General features: G+C 45.9%; 1 protein-coding gene across 2 annotated transcripts in view; it reads left to right on the forward strand.

Moving 5' to 3' along the window:
• The window catches only part of TTC28 (tetratricopeptide repeat domain 28), a 125,389-nt gene that overhangs the window by 99,997 nt on the left and 8,896 nt on the right, over nt 1–16,496 (forward strand). For both annotated transcript variants that reach the window (XM_065738954.1, XM_065738955.1), the window contains 9 exons: nt 55–184; nt 602–820; nt 2,754–2,919; nt 5,659–5,799; nt 10,299–10,443; nt 12,490–12,669; nt 13,709–14,429; nt 15,071–15,195; nt 16,240–16,471. In XM_065738954.1, coding sequence (XP_065595026.1) covers nt 55–184; nt 602–820; nt 2,754–2,919; nt 5,659–5,799; nt 10,299–10,443; nt 12,490–12,669; nt 13,709–14,429; nt 15,071–15,195; nt 16,240–16,471 — 2,059 coding nt within the window. The remainder of the gene's footprint in view (nt 1–54; nt 185–601; nt 821–2,753; nt 2,920–5,658; nt 5,800–10,298; nt 10,444–12,489; nt 12,670–13,708; nt 14,430–15,070; nt 15,196–16,239; nt 16,472–16,496) is intronic.

A 16,496-nucleotide genomic window follows, 5' to 3' on the forward strand; every position in this document is an offset into this window, starting at 1 on the left:
CCACTGGTGCTGTCTACTGTGTCAGGGTGTCACTGTGGCTGTTTTCTCTCTCAGCTCTACCGGGCCTCAGCATTGTTTGAAACCATCCGCCATGAAGTGCAGCTGAGCACAGATTACAAGCTGTCACTCTTCGACCTGCAGACATCTTCCTACCAGGCCCTGCAGCGAGTTCTTGTCAGCCTCGGTAAGAGATACCATCAGTTGAACTCCAGTCTAATGCAGAGCTGGACTGAAGGTGCAGAGAAGAAGTTCACGATCCAACCTTCACTTATCATCTGTCTGATGCAGCACAGTGCAGCATTTATTTGCCAGGACAAGAAAAAGTATTTCCTGCTTTGGATTTCTGGCACCTATAGATTCTCTTCCATGCTTTCTCAATTCATTCGCTGTTCTCTGACTCATCTCCCCCTACATTACGTTAGCTCTTGCAGCCAGGATGATCTGTGAGACTGCATACCGGTGCAGTGACTGCTCTTTCCAGAAGTAAGTGCGATGTTTCTTCAGGTTTTTGTCCGATTGAGACAGCAGCTGTTCCTGTTTCTGCACCATGCTCTGCAAACCGTGTTGATGTCACGTCTGAGGGATGGCTTTGCCTTTTCAGGTCACCATGATGAAGCTTTGGCAGTAGCAGAGAGGGGACGAACAAGGGCATTTGCTGACCTGCTTGTGGAACGCCAGACCGGGCAGCAGGACTCTGATCCCTATTCTCCAGTGACCATTGACCAGGTTCTGGAGACAGTGAATGGCCAGAGAGGACTTGTTCTCTACTACTCACTAGCTGCAGGTTACCTGTACAGCTGGCTGCTGGCTCCTGGGGCAGGTGAGGTCCTTTTTGAAGATGAGAGCCTACGAACAAACCATATGAAAAGAAAATAGTCACATTTGCAGCTAGGAACAAATCTGATACCAGAGGATTCTAGAACCTCAGTGCTGGAAACAGTGCCATAACCACAGCAATAATGACATGGAAGTGCTTATTCGGGGTTTTAAGATTGACCTGGAAATGGAAATATTTCAAATGTTTAATATTTCCATTTTCCTATCTCCAATCTGTATGTTTTTCCCACCTGGTAGAGCAGAGCAGTAATGAGATTCCAAGTAAGTGAGAATCTTCTATGAGTAAGAATGCCTACTGTAATTACATTTCGGTGCTTTAGCCTTTCAAAAGCTTTTGACATTTATCCACTGAAGTGGATGGCAGAAAACAGAAGGGTGTCCCCGCTTCCTGATACGCCATTGAACTGCCTGATCCTCTGAATTCCACTTACATAAATGTGGAAATGCTTATCACAGAGAGGCAAGGAGGATTAATTTGAAGAGCGTTGCTTTTTTGCAGGCAGCTGTATTTCATTATCTAATAAAGTGATGACTAAATTTTCATGAGTTCTTTCTGGGTATAATTTAATAATTGCAGCTTTTCACCATAACAAAGCTAAAGAGATAAAAAGCATTATTTAGATTGCATCAAAAATGCTTTGGGAAGGTAAGCAGACTTTTATATATGCCTGATTTCAGATGGAATGGCAGTGATTGGAAAACACTCCTCTTGGGAGTGTTTTGCAGTATTGCCTGTGTAAGTTCAGGATGATGTCATGCTGCTGTGCACCCAATCCCTAGCTCTTTTGTTCTGTATTTTGCAGAACAAAATGCCAGTAATTTTATAGTATTGAGGTCAAGCTGAGTATAATAAATTTACATGTATCAGAAGTGCATCAGCCTCACAGCCAGTCTCCTCCTTGCCCAACTGGTCCTGTAGGAAGGCAGCTGTGCTCTCCAGTACGTGGGTTTGTGACTGCCTTATTGGATGCACTGTCAGGTGTAAGGAAGGAGAGGGACAGTGATGCTTTGAGCTCCAACGTGCAGGTTTCCTCCTGAACAGCTTTGCTGGGGAACTCAATAGTGACTCCAGCCCTCCTCATCTCAGTACTGGCAGAGAGTGGCAGCTCAGGATCCTCTTATTCCACTGAAACTGTGTCCTTAGAGCCTCTTCACTGATTCTCTGTTCCTACAGAAGGAGCTGCTTTATCATTATTCCCCCACTCTTGCTAATTGATCTATGCTGTCAATGCAACAGGGCATCCAGAGCAGCCTTTCTCTGCTGATCACAGGCTGTGGTACTGTAGAATTAGTTGTATCAGGAAAATTATGCCAGTCTGAGGGGAGGAAGGTTTTATCTGGAGCAGTAGCTGAATTCTTACAAGAGTGATTGTTCTTTTTATTATTTATTCACTGCAAAATGTTAACTTTTAATATTTTACTATATTTTAATCTGCATTCTTCTTTCTTTGTATATAGCATACAAGTGCATAGAAGTGTGACTGCTGTAGTTGTAATATTTTTGTTCAGCATTTGAGCCTTGTGTGTTCAATGCGTGTGATCAGAGACTATTAGTAGGCGTTTTTCAAGGACAGCTATTGAAATGTGACTTGGGCTGGTAGATGCTTGCATGAAAGATCTGTTTTATAATTTATGTAATACTGCTGCAAAAGCAAATGCGTTCTGAATATCTCATAAAAGCACTACTCTGCCTTTGTGCCTTTGAGCTATCATCTGCAATGTACAAAGCTAGATTGTAAAAACCAAGCTGGAATACAGGAGGGCTGGGAAAGCTCTGTGGAGGCACAGCACAGAGTGCTTAGCCCCAGTGGTACGGGAAATGCCAAATGTTGAAGACTGTGCCGCTTTCCTGGACAGCTGCTGGCAGTGCTGTTCCTCCCCTGCAGAAATAATCTCACAATTCCTGTTCCTTGCAGGAATTCTGAAATTTCATGAGTATTATCTGGGTGACAGCTTGACAGAAAGTGCTGGGGACTTCCACGAAGCCAACAGTGTGACTCTGCAAACAGTAACCAACTCTGCGCTGGAGCAGTACATCTCAAGTGTGCGGGAGGCTCTGGGTGTGGATTCCTACTATACCCGGTAAGCTGGAGGTGGTGTTTAAGGTCCTGGTTCTTGCTGTCACCAGGAGGCAGTTTGTAACGTTCTCAGCTAATGGGCTGAGAAGTCTGAGAACTGAGGGTTGCATTAGGGGGTGACTTTTTATTGCAGTGACAACACAGTTCCATGTATCTGTCTTCTAAAAAACATAGGGTGCTTTTTTTTTCCCACCTGATGTTGGAAATTTGCCCAGGAAACTGCCAGTGTCCTGTTACACAAATCCCCTCTGGGTTTCTGCAACCCTTTGAGATTACTTTAGACATTTCTGTTGCCACTGAAATCCTTCGCTTAATCTCATGAGAACTAATTTGTACTGTCCCAAAGTCTTCATGCAGTGTCAGATGGAAGACAACCCAAATCTTTGTGACACCAGAGCAGTAGAACCTAGCAGTCCATAATCCATGCCATTTTCTTGAGAGGTACGGGTGGCAGAATGAAAGTAGATTTGTGGCTGTGTTTGCCCTGCGGTGGCAGAGGAGAAGGAAATTAAACCAATCCCCAAAACAGGGAAACCTAAAATAAACTATACAAGACAAGACATCCCAGACGAGAGAGGGAAGATGATTGGTATGAGAAAGGCAGAAGAGATGTATGAATTGAGATGGACAACGTGTATCTAGAAGAAAATGTATTTGAGCCATTTTCTCTGCTTCGTTGCCTTGTTCTCCAAGGAGGGAAGCAATGTCAGAGTGATCTGTGTGGTTTATGTAGCTCTGCAGCTAGCAGATAGATAAAGGGGTTTTGTTCCTTTGTGTTAGCTGCACAGTGATTTTCTCATCCTTTCTGTTTGTTCTACTGCTATGTATAAATGTTTTTGTGACCACTGCACTGATTATGCCAAAGTGATGATATAAGATACAAAATTAGTTGAAAAAATATATTATACAGTTCTGAGAGCTTCCGGGGTGTGTGTTTTTAGCTTCTGTCTCTGAGTGCGATGTTGGGAGTCGTCAGTTTCTTTTGGAGGATCACTGAAAGATTTGCTATTGCCATTGGGGGAGGATGAGCTGTAGTGATTCAGTAAAAGGAGGGTTTCAGGGATAAAGAATTGTGCTCATGTGGACTGAGCTACTGGCAGTATCTGTGATGCAGAGTTGAGCAGGTGAGCTGCTGCTGCTGTTAGCAAAATGGTGGCTCTGGCACAGGGAGCAGTTGGGTTAGAGTTAAGCTCTGACCCTCTCTCTGTCCTCAGTGCAGTGTGAAGTTGCCATTTGCTCAAGTCACGCAGCAATCTCACAAGGGGATTGTTAGGATTGTGTCAGCTGAGCTCTGTAAACAAGGCAAACTGCTGAGATGAATTTATGCACAACTCCTGAGTTTCAAATTGAGACAGTTTGAAACCAGAAGCAGTAATAACTGCCCATATTCATACCCTTATTGTAGGTACTGTTGCACCATGGTAACATGTCTTCCCATCTTTTGCTCCTGGAGTGGAAGGGATGCTGTCTTGGTATGCATCATCAGGATTTTGCTCCGGTGTTTTTAGGTTTTATACTGCAGGTTTGGCTTTGTGCTGAAAAGTGTTCATCACAGCTGATCTAATTAAGCTGACAAGTAACACATACCTGCAAAGAAAATAAGGCGTGAGGGAGTTTGATGCCTGCTTGAACTTGTGTTGGGACAGATGTCTTTCTCTTCTGGGAGACCATGTGGCCTGCTCTCTTGGGCTCATGAACTCAGGATTTTTGCCTCTTTTAAGAGCTCCAAATATTCATTGTAATACCTAAAACCGTGCCAGGAGTCAAGACCGTGCATGCCTGCAGCTGGAGGAAGAACGTGCAGGACACAGCTGTTGACAACCTTTCCTTCCCCTCCACTTTCTTTCTTCCCTCCTCTGCTGTTGTTCAGCTGCTCCATGCCAGTGTTCAAGTGATTGGCTTTTGTCAAGGCCTATTTGCTCAGGTTATTAGATCATACTGACCTGGAAGTATATTTACAATATGTCCCATGGTCCTTTCAGCAATGTATGGAGTTGCCTGCTCTGTGTTGTACCTTAATTTGATTTATGTGCTTATTATTGGAAAACGTGTCCTTGCAGAAAGGCTGCAAGTTGTCAGGAACCCACCAAAAGGAATGAGAAGTGAGATTCAGGACAGCTTAGCAGGCAGTATAGCAGGTTTAGCTTAAGTGTACTCATTCCAAGGCTGGCAGTGATTAAATAAATAAATTGCTGATGTGCAATTTATTTATTTAATTAAAGGAAGTTGTTAAAAACATATGTACAATAGTATGTTTGCTGTCTATCTTTACAAAGAAAAGAACTGCTATCATTGTTTTGACTGAGGTGGTAATCTAGGTGTTAACATCAGGAAATGTGCAATTAAGAAATTTTAGACTGTTGCTGCTGTCATACTATCACGATGGAGCTTTTTATTATTTCTGTTGGTCTCTGTTTCTTTCCCTGTTTGTATAAATAGGAGCATCAACACAGCTGTCTTTTGTATATTGAGCTTTGCCAGTGCAGGGAGCAAGCAGAACTTGGAGTTGTTGTTGTGGAAAGGATGCACTAACACATGTTCTTAGGCAATTCAAGGGCCAAAGTTGATGTTTCCTGCAAACCTCAGCTTTTCTGTGTTGCTCTGTAGCTCCAGAAATCATTAGCTGTTGCCAGGCATGGGAATTTGTATACTGTTTTCTCTCTCAAGCTGGCTGAGCATTTGTCACAATGCTGTTGTGCTTTCCTGCACCAGTGACTCCTTCACCCTGCTGTTCCCTCTGCAGAGCCTGTGCTAGCAGTGAGACTGAGAGCGAAGCTGGAGATATCATGGACCAGCAGTTTGAGGAGATGAATAACAAGCTGAACTCAATGACTGATCCCACTGGCTTCCTGAGGATGGTCAGCAGGAACAATCTCTTGAACAGGTGAGAATGCAGCACTGCACTTGGAGATCAGCAAGGAGAATGAGTTGTCTTGGTGTGACCTCAGAGTGCAGCTGCTGATACTGCTGGTGGTCTCACTTACTTTTCTGCGTTTCAAGGACACAGAACAGCAAACCATCGTGGCTGCAATAACCATTCATATGGCTATGTCTTCAAAGCATTGATTCTTGTGGAACATTAAGTATCTATCTTGAAAATAAGGTCCACGTCTTGGGATGTGCAGTGGTCACTTTCTCTCCTTTTTTCTTCTTCTTCATTTGGTGCAGTGAGGATTTCTCCCTTTCTCAAGAGAGCCTTGCTCCTGATGGGACTGGGAATCCAGTGCTGCCTCGTGCTGCACATGTGTCCAGCCTGGGACAGGTACTTAGAAGGCCATCAGGCACTACATAGATAGGTGGCCTTTTGAGACTTGGTTTTGTTCCACAGTCTCAAGTCTTACATGTGAAGGAAAAGAAGCCCTGCTAGTTCCTGGAAAGACATGGGTTCCTATTGCTTCCTTCTTTAAAAATAGAAATTTTCAGTAGAAAGGAGGCAGGACAGCAACTGAAAGCATCATTGTGCTTTCTTGTGAGGCAGAGGGCCACCCGCAGAGACCTTAGCCAGGGCTGTGCATTTCACTTAGGGACTCAATAGCTTGTTTTGGGAGAGCAGGGAGTGGCATCTTCATTACATTTCCAGATGAAAGTGATAGCTTGAGGTGACAGCCAGTGTGGACATGTCAGCAATTGTTAACTGGCATCTCTGTCCTGAGGGACGGCCACTTCTAATTTCCTCTCTCCTGGACAAGTTCTGTTTCTGACTGGCTGCACATTTGCAGAGCAGCTCTGTTTTTGTCCCTGTTGCCTGAGAACTGTGGAACTTGGAGCTCTTTGCTTATACGCTTCTTGTGGAAGTACTTGTTTCTGTGAGCTGTAACTGTTGTACTAATTAGAACTAGCTGTGCAGTCTCCACTCATTTTCTACCTCTTACAGTGTGCTCAGGTCTCAGTCTTTCACAACACTGCTGTTGAGGGCAAGCATTCAAAATGAAAATTGAAAACAGAAATTTTCCAGTGTTACCACTCCCATAATGGAAAGATGCTACATGATGCAACCCAGGGTTTCTGGCTACGTCTGTGCTCCAGCACGGATTATGAGCACAGGGTACCCCAGGTCTTTCTTAGCTGGAGAAGAAAAAACAATCAGCCTACAGTGCAGTGTGCAGTCACTGGAGCCTGTGAGCTGTAGTAGCAGCATCTCTGTGAAACTGGGAGCTGCTTGCTGGTGCCAGCAAGTGGCCTTGCTCATCTTCCCACAGTCCACATTTATATCTGTTCATACTACTGCAGTGGTAGTGAGCTGTCGGTACTTCCTAGTTCAGAATCAAACAGGCAGACCCTCCAGGGTATGTGTGCCCCACTGATGATGGAGGTCTGCATGGAAGAGAGATTGAGAGAGATAAGGGTAACAGGCAGCATTTCTGCACCCTGGCCTAGAGCTCTGATGGGGAATTGTGAGCAGTCTGACTTTGAGTCAGCAACAGAATTGAATGGTTAGCAGAGTATAAACGGTGATCTTCCAGCTCCAGTCTCCAGCTCCCTTCTGTTGTGTAATTGTTTTTCTACCAGCTAATACTGCCATGAGGTCATGCAGCTGTAGGTCAGCAGTGAGTGAACTGTTGCTGCTGTAGTGCTTCAGGTGATAGTAACACTGTGGCTCACAAGCAGTGCTTGAAGGTATGGGCTCTGTTTGCCTTGGCTTCTGTGCTGCCAGGCACAAAGAAGAGCAGGGCCTGCTTGGAGCCAAGCGTAAGAGTTTGCCTTTCCTGCTGCCAAGGCAGGCCCTGCATTCCTTACGTGGGGCCTGAACGCAGTGCTCACATGTTTCAGATCCTCAAGGGAGTTTGCGTGGCATGAGGCCAGTGCACGTTCTTTCATGCACAGGAATTGCGTGTGCTGTTAAGGACCCGTGTGAAAATGAGGCCCTAAGAGATGCGGGGACTATTTGGAGCCATCCAGCTTCCATTTCTGGTGATGAACAGGTAACTGAAAGAAAGCCCTTGGTTAGGGTGAGTGCTCTCTGGCTGCTGTCATCAAGTGTCCTGGTGATTCTGGCTTTTAAGTAGGGTAGTGCGATTTTTTTTTTCCTTTGGCAACTCTGCTTAGAGAAGAAAGAATACATGGGTTTGGCAGTTAAGGAAACTCTGAAAAAAAGTGGACTTAGAGGAGAAAGGGGCACTGCAGGGACACAGCAGTGATCTCATAGCTGCCTGAGCTGCTGGTGCCAACATGGGGTGTTGGAGACAACTGGTTGCTTGAAAGCATCCAGAGAGCTCATGTCTGAATGTTTCTGGAGCTTCACACCTCTTGGTGTTGTGGCTTTGTCAAGGTGCTGAATCTCTTGGAGGAGGCTTTTTGAGACAGGCCTGACGGGTCTGGATGTCCATTTGTCCTAAGGTTGACAGACCACTGCAGCAGTGAGTCTTATACTCAACCCTCCTGAATGACTGTGCAAGGCCACGAGCAGTATTTGACTTGTCCCGAGCACTAGTAAGTGCCAGGACAAGAGCAGACCTGTGCTGACTGCAGTACCAGCCACAGTGAGCTTCTGCAAGCAGAGCCCGTTCTTCAGGGACTTACAGGCCAAATTAGTCTGAGCTCGAGGCTTTTATGATGAGGGTTTTCTCTTCCATTCTCTGAGATTCTCAGGGGATCACTGCTCTTCGTTCCTGCAACCTCAAGATAAAGGGAAGAAGCAGAGTTAACGCTGACGTGGAGGCATTCCTGAGCCCCCGTTTGTTGCTGATCACTGTTGCCTTGTACAAAGGGTTGTAAATAAGCAGTACTGTGCAGCCTGTGCAGACTCCAAATGAGAGATATTTCTTGTTCCAGAAATAAGAGGAGGGAACACAACAAGTGCAAGGTAGAAGTGCTCAGACCTGTGGCTTTGCAGTGTCCTGGAAGCCAGTGCTGGTGCTTTGTAGGAGTGTTTGCCTGAAAAATTCCAAAGTCTCTTTTTATCACATTGAAATCACTGGGATGTGGATGCTGTTACAGGTCCCTGGAGAGCTGCTCGTTTGTGCTCTTCTGGGAGGAAAGGGACAGAGATCTCCAGGGCTCCAGGTTGCATCTGCCTGCTGCAAAAGATGTCTGTCAGCCTCCCACTATGGATTTTTTCACTCTTCTTTGTGTGCACACACAAAGGATGTGAAAGATTTATGAAACTCCTTTGGTTTTATTTTAATTAAAAAACAAACAAAAAAAAAACCCCTATTTGAGTGGTGAAGGGATAAGTCCAGATTTTCTTGGCTGTGCAAATAAGATGAAGGGGGCTCTGCTCATTAGAGTAATCAAGCTCCTATCCCCTGCAATAAATTAGTCTGTGAAAATGGCTTAATGCAGAAGACGAGGCTGTGAGTGCCACCTGCTGGCACATGACTGCATCCTGGGGAGGTCGGAACTGTTGGGCTGGGACCAGAGCTCTTCTTGCTGGCTGGTTCCTGGATTAGAAGCAGAATAACTCTGCAATTCCTCGCTGCTATGTCAGATGGGATGTAGTGGAGGTATGTGACTTAAGCACAGGGATCAGGGCACTGGGAATGCACAGGGTCCACAGCATCAGACAGTCACAGAATCCGTGGTGCTGGAAAGGACCTCTGGAGATCATCCAGTCCAACCCCCACGTTGGGATAGCACAGTTTTTATTTCCTTATCAAATTCTAAAGTCTGTGCTCGATAGTCTGGAAACAGTGGTGATCTGCAAAGCGTGCTCAGCTCAGTCAGCTGCTGCAGTGAAGCACGTGGCACTAGAAAGTATCTGAGAGATGGAGCTGCACTGTGATTCATGAAGACTAGGAAGGGAAGGAAGCTTTGTGCGTCAGCATCAGAGCATGATCTAGGCTGGGGTTACAAGGAATGCTCTGTGAAATGCATTTGGCCCCATGGGGACAATGAGGCCCTCGTGGGTGGCCTTTTATGCCAGAGATGTTTTCGTTACTGGACAGTCCCAGTGGTGACTCTGGTTGCACTTCAGACCTTGTTGTACTGTTACAGTAAAACATCTCATTTCCCTCCCTTCCTCTTTTTTAAGGGCCCACCTGTTAAAACTTTCTGGAAAATTATCCTTTTCATAAAAAATGGTTGTGTTCATGGCACCGTGCCAAGGATAACCTTTCTGGGGGAGCACAGCTGCCGGATTAGAGAGACCAGATTGGGGCAATTTCATTTCCTCCTTGGGGCCATAACTTTTTGTACCCACGCCATCTCAGGCTCCTCAAAGTGACGGTGTTTGGTGATGCCTGGCACCAGGTGGTGGTGCCAGGGGAATGTGTGGTGTGAAACTGAGTGGGAGAATAAAACCTCGGTGTGAAGCACCTTACAGAGTGCAGTCCTCCACATGGACGAACTGGGACTGGCCCTTTGTCAGTGTTACAAAGTCAGCATACTGTGGACCTCAGGTCTCCAAAACTAACCTCTCACTTCTCAATTCCCTTTATTCCACAGGAGCTGTCAGAGCATGACCAGTCTGTTCAGCAGCACCGTGTCTCCTGTTAAGGATGGAACATCTTCTCTTCCAAGGAGGCAGGCTTCCTTCACCAAACCCCCACTCCGTGCACTCTATGACTTGCTGATAGGACCCATGGAAGGAGTAAGTTTCTGATGTGGACAGATGTAGATTATTTGCCTATGGAAATCCCTTGTCACTTGGGAAAACTGGAATGGCCAGCCTGCGGGTTGTTTTGAGGCATGATGCTCTCAGTGTGGTCTTCCCAAATGGTGAGACTGAACATGTTGGGAGAGGAAAACAAAGGACCACTTCCAGTCAGGTGCCAAAGCTTAATGCTTTTGATGAAGGAAGTGTGTCCTTGATTGCTAATCTTTATTGTCAAACTTGGCAGACCCACTGAGGGGCGTATAGGTCAGGAAGAGTGAAAAACTGTTGTAAGTACAGAAAAAAACCCATACAAACAGAAAATTCTGCTAGGTGTGTGTCACTCTGGTACAGATGCTCCGATTCTATTGCCAACAGAATTGGAGGAATAGAGAAAAAGGAGTATTTATTAAAAACAAAAAAAATACCAACCCCCTGGTGGGAAGCTACTGCTTGTCAGCTTGGGCCCTGCAAAAAGTGGCAGGGCTGAATGGGAGCTGGTGGATTTAGCTGCAGAGCACGCATCCTGGTTCAGCACAGGCAGCCAGTGCTGGGCAAGCATCCCTTGGGGCTGCTGGTGTTGTAAACAGCATGTCAGGCTGGAACAGACATGGTTCACAGGATGGCTCCTAAGGCTGCTGTGTGTCAGGGATGGCCCTGCATCTTCGTCTCCAGTCTGTGGGCAGGATGAGCTCCAGAGCTGTAAGGAGGGAAGGAGAAACAGCAAGAGGTCAACAACTGTTCTTAATTCCTTTAAAATGAAAAATTTCTTATCCTTCAGCAGTTTTGTTACCCTTAAAAAGCCAAAAAGCCATTGAAAGCACCTCACTGTCTCTCTTCAGCTTCCTACTGTTTGACACTCTACTGTAGCTGATGTGTTTTTTGGCATTTCTGACTCAGTCCCAACTCCCTTTGGAGGAAACTACCAGATTGGAACTTCTGTTTCTTAATAATGTTCATTCATCTTTGCTGCTGCCTGAGAGCCAAAGCTTGAGACCAATTGCAAATTCCTGTTATTCTCTGATTGGTAGTGAGATGGGGTCAGTGTATCTCAAATTAATCCTCAGCTATCAGTGCATCACTGTGCAGTCTGGAAGTCTGCTCCAGCTAGACCCTGAGCAAAGTGGAGGGGAGGAATCGTGTTAGGGCCATTTTATATAAAACCTGATAATAGTAGTAAAATTCACCCTCAAACTGCACTATAGTTGTTTGTTTTCTGTTGGACTGTGATTATGCAGTGTGTATGCACTTCAGGATTTTCTGATGTTATTCATGCATGCCGTGTTTTGAAAGTTTGTGTTTCCATTTGCGATAGTAGTTCACTGCTGACACCAAAATAAGGAAGATTATTCTGTCTTCTGTTAAATGGGGACTGAGATGAAATAACTTTGCTGTAAAGCTGGGATTTCAAAGGGATTAACATCTGATAAATAGCAGAAGAGTGTTAGAACATGAGTGTTATTTCTTCCAAAAAGAGTCTAACTAGATCCGCAGAGGTTTTGTGGGGTTGTTATTCATGAAGTGCCACTTGTTTGAAAACATGCTTCCTTTACTGCTGTTCTGTTGAAGCCCCTGAATTTCCAGATCAGAGGAGCCCAAGAAGCTGTTTCTCTGATGTCAAAACAGATACTTGCTGCATCTGATGGAGATTAAATCATTTAAAATTAAAATTCTCCTAAGAACAGCAGTCCTACATGTTTGATCCTTGCCTCCATCCTGCAGTGCACACTGCGAAGTGATCTTGTCTTTGGGAACATGGAGCAGCCTGGAGGGGAGCAGAGCAGCTCTGACTGAACTGGTTAGCTCCAAAGCTATGTCAAAATAAGGACTTACTCTCACCCAATCCTGCACTGAAGCTTTCATCTTCAAAGAAATGATCTATTTACCAGGACTAGATACTGCTGCTGCTCTGCCTTAAAGGTGTAGAATTGCCTAGAAATGTAATGACAGTTTGCATCCAAATCCTTGAGACTTCTTTGGAAGTGCAGGCTGTGCACTGCTGGAGTGAAAGGACCCCACTAATTCTCTCTCTTTGCTTTTCAGGGCTTGATGCATTCCAGTGGACCTGTTGGCCGTCACCGCCAGCTGATCTTGGTTCTGGAGGGAGAACTGTACCTCATTCCTTTTGCTCTCCTCAAGGGCAGTTCCTCCAATGAGTACCTGTATGAGCGCTTCAGCCTCATTGCAGTACCATCCATCCAGTCACTGAATCCCAGCTCCAAGGTCTGGCACTGCGTTTTAAAACCTCCCACTCACAGAACCTCTCCCCCGAGGTATAAGTTCCTATGCATGCAGGAATAGCAGCAGCTCTGTCCTCCTACACTATAGAAATGGCAAATGTGCCACCTTCCTGCAGCACTCCCAGGTGCAAAGTATTCTGGTACAGTTTCTGCAGCACAGAATCACAACACCAGACATGCCAGGAAGGACAAGGGGAATTGGATATCCTCCTTTGAAGGGCAGCATATCTTGGGTTGTGGGCAAACTGCAGAAACACAGGTGTTTGTGGTACACACTGAGCTTCCTTGGTGAGTTAACTGTCCTGTCATGTTCCTGGTTACGTTTCCCTACTTTCTGTGTGGAGAAGGCCGTTGATGTCTCATGACAGTGAAGCCATAAGTCAAAGCCAATACCACCAGCAAATCTCACTGAAATGTCTTCATGCTGATGCGTGGCAAACACTGTCAGCTTTTTTAAGGTCTGTGTCTCCAGGGAGAACATCTTAAGTCACATCTCTCCTGCTGAGCAGTGTTAACGCTGCGTGTCTTGCCCTGAACAGCAAAAGGTTCTGAATATTTTCTCTGTTACTGATGGGATTAAGGATTTCTGGTCAGTATCAGGCCCCAGTAATCAGCTGCATGCAGCACCATGCTGTTGGCAGTGGACGTGCTAAGCCTTGCAATACAGGTGCTAGAAACCAGTTAGTGTTTGCAAATCATCCTCCCTTGAAGTGGGAAGCTGGGATCTTCTTTATACTTTTAGCTCTCTTACAGCCCTGCAGGATGAGCTGGCCTAAGACTGTTCCTTTCTGTTTTAATCTGTTTATTCACCCACGAAGTGGGGACAGAAATCCTAAAGTGGAGATATTCCTTGGAGTATTTAAATGGAAAAGACTAATGAAATCCACAGTTGTTTTTTTTTTTTTTTTGTAGTTACAACATCCACACTTGTTCAGAACCACGGAGACAGGATGCTTTACTAGCAACACCTCAGCAGACAGATCTCTGAAACCCATTTTCACTTTCTTTTTCTCTCTATGTAGTCCCATGGGAAGAAGAATACTTCTGCTTACTCCAGTTCTACCTCAATGGCAGCTGTCATAGGGAATCCCAAGCTCCCTTCAGCAGTTATGGATAGGTGGCTGTGGGGACCTATGCCCTCTGCAGAAGAGGAAGCCTATATGGTATCAGAGTTACTTGGCTGCCAACCCTTAGTTGGCAGTGCAGCAACAAAAGAGAGAGTCATGAGTGCCCTCACTCAGGCAGAGTGTGTCCATTTTGCAACCCATGTCTCCTGGAAGCTAGCTGCTTTGGTCCTGACACCCAACACCGACAGCAATCCAGCCAGCAGCAAGAGTTCATTTGGGAACCCCTACACAATTCCAGAATCCCTTCGGATGCAGGATGATGCCAGTGATGTGGAAAGCATCTCAGACTGTCCTCCTCTCCAGGAGTTTCTGCTGACTGCAGCTGATGTCCTGGATCTGCGGCTTCCTGTAAAATTAGTGGTTCTTGGCTCTTACCAGGAATCCAACAGCAAAGTCACTGCTGATGGAGTCATTGGCTTGACAAGAGCATTCCTGGCTGCTGGGGCTCAGTGTGTCCTGGTGTCCCTCTGGCCTGTTCCAGTGGCTGCTTCCAAGATGTTTGTACACGCCTTCTATTCCTCCCTCTTAAATGGGATGAAAGCCAGCGCAGCCCTTGGTGAAGCAATGAAGACTGTACAGAGCAGCAAGCAGTTCTCCCATCCATCCAACTGGGCAGGTAGGGAGGAATCTTTTGATAATATGTGAGTTTTAGAAAGGGCTCGTGCCAAATAGTTTGAATTAAGTAAGAATTGGAGCTAGCAGGTAGCTGGGAGCAGCGTGTTCCCTGTGCTCGTCCAGAATTCAGCCTGCACTTCAGGCCCTGATTCATCTGAGCGTGGCTGAATGTCAGTGTCAGGGAAAGACACTGGTATTTCATTGTATAGTAAGTGGGATGCAGATTTGATATAATCTAAAGCAATTGCAAGGTGAAGTGTGTTTCATCACAATTGTTCCGTGACTACAGAGAAACAGCGTGTAATACAACCACTCATTCAGTGCATGTTTGAGATGTACAGGGGCACATTTAACTAAAGGGCAGTGCTATTCCACTTGTATGAACAGGAAAACAGTATTGATTTAATAGAGGGTGACAAGTGAGGAGCATCCAGAAGCTTTCTGGAAATTCAATCTGTAGAACTGGGCAGTGAATGGACAGTAATTGTGCAGGGTGCAGTAAACCATGTCATTAGTCTGAGCAGGCATGAGTTACCTGCTTCTGTTTTACATGTTTCCAGTAACAAATAGGGATTCTCAATCTGTTATTTCTGTATCAGTCTGACTTGATTTTCAGTAAGTCTCTTCTTCTGAACTCTGCAGGCTTCATGCTTATTGGGAGTGATATGAAGCTGAACAGCCCCTCTTCACTGGTAGGACAGGCCCTGACTGAGATTCTGCAGCATCCTGAGAGGGCACGGGATGCCCTGCGTGTCCTGCTCCATCTGGTAAGGGAGGCAACACTGCAGCACCCAGCAGGCAAGGGAGGGGGGGCTTGCAGTCTTTGTCATAGTGAGATGGATCTTTGAATGAAGAATGGGAAGAGAAACACCCTAATATGTAATAGCTCACCCTTGGATGTGAACCTTCAACCCTTCTCTCATACCGTAAGTCATTATCTTGCTAAACCTCTTGAGTCAGTGTAAAAAGAATAGGACGGCTGAGGAAGACTCCAGAGCATATATTAACTCCTCTGTTGTGTCGTGACAGAATCCTCCCCACACCCATCTGGTTTGCATAAGCTGTTGAATTGGGTCTGTGCTTTAAAAATGAGATTATCATGGGGTTACTTGTTTTGACAAGGAAAATTGCTATGGACACTGCGAGGAAGCAGTCGCAGAGGTGCAGAGCTAGTGACTGAGGTCTGTGAGCAGACATGGAGATGAGAGGCACTTCTGTTCCCTCATGTGCCAGTAGCTTGCTGTGGGGAGCGCCAGGATGGAGGCCAAGCTGCCACATGACAAGCATACTCTTTCATGACTTGTAGTGCTTTTTTTTTCCTGTGTGTCTTCAGTAGTCCCACAGAAACGTGGAGTATCCATGAGATAATGGAAACTCGTGAACACTGCTCATCATTCCACTTGCTGGGTTTTGTGGCCCTCTCGTTACTCCTTACCGTATAGCTGCACGCTCTTGCCTGGTAATGAACAGTGTACTTAAGAGACTGGAACCTGAGGGTGAATCATCTTGTGCAGACTGATCCCACTGCCCATTTATTGGAAGTGGTCACAGTCAGGCTGGTGCTTAGTTCCTGTGGCATTCATTTACCCAGTGTCCCAGAGCACAGTGATACTCATCACAGTGATTTTAAAGCTGTGGCTGTTGAGTTACTGGAGCCCCTGTTTTCAAGGGCACTTAGTCTTCCACATGTGACAGGTTCAACATCAGTCTTGCTGTCCCTCAGCCTGTCGTTCCTGCCTCTTTACTGTGTAAAACGTTGTGGTTAGTAAAAATCTCTTCAGTAGCAAGCTAACACTGTATTTTCCTCACAGGTGGAGAAATCATTGCAGCGAATCCAAAATGGGCAGCACAACTCCATGTATACTTCCCAGCAAAGCGTGGAGAATAAAGTTGGAGGTATCCCAGGCTGGCAGGCACTGCTCACTGCAGTGGGGTTTCGCTTGGACCCTCCAGCCAGCGGCCTGCCAGCAGCAGTGTTCTTCCCCACCTCTGACCCTGGTGAGCGACTGCAGCAGTGCAGCAGCACCATACAGTCCCTCCTAGGTAAGAAGCAGGCCAGCTGTGGGCT

This window comes from Cyrtonyx montezumae, unplaced genomic scaffold (assembly GCF_038088225.1).
Source record: "Cyrtonyx montezumae isolate F1298 unplaced genomic scaffold, pur_monq_1.0 scaffold_23, whole genome shotgun sequence".
Taxonomy (NCBI): domain Eukaryota; kingdom Metazoa; phylum Chordata; class Aves; order Galliformes; family Odontophoridae; genus Cyrtonyx; species Cyrtonyx montezumae.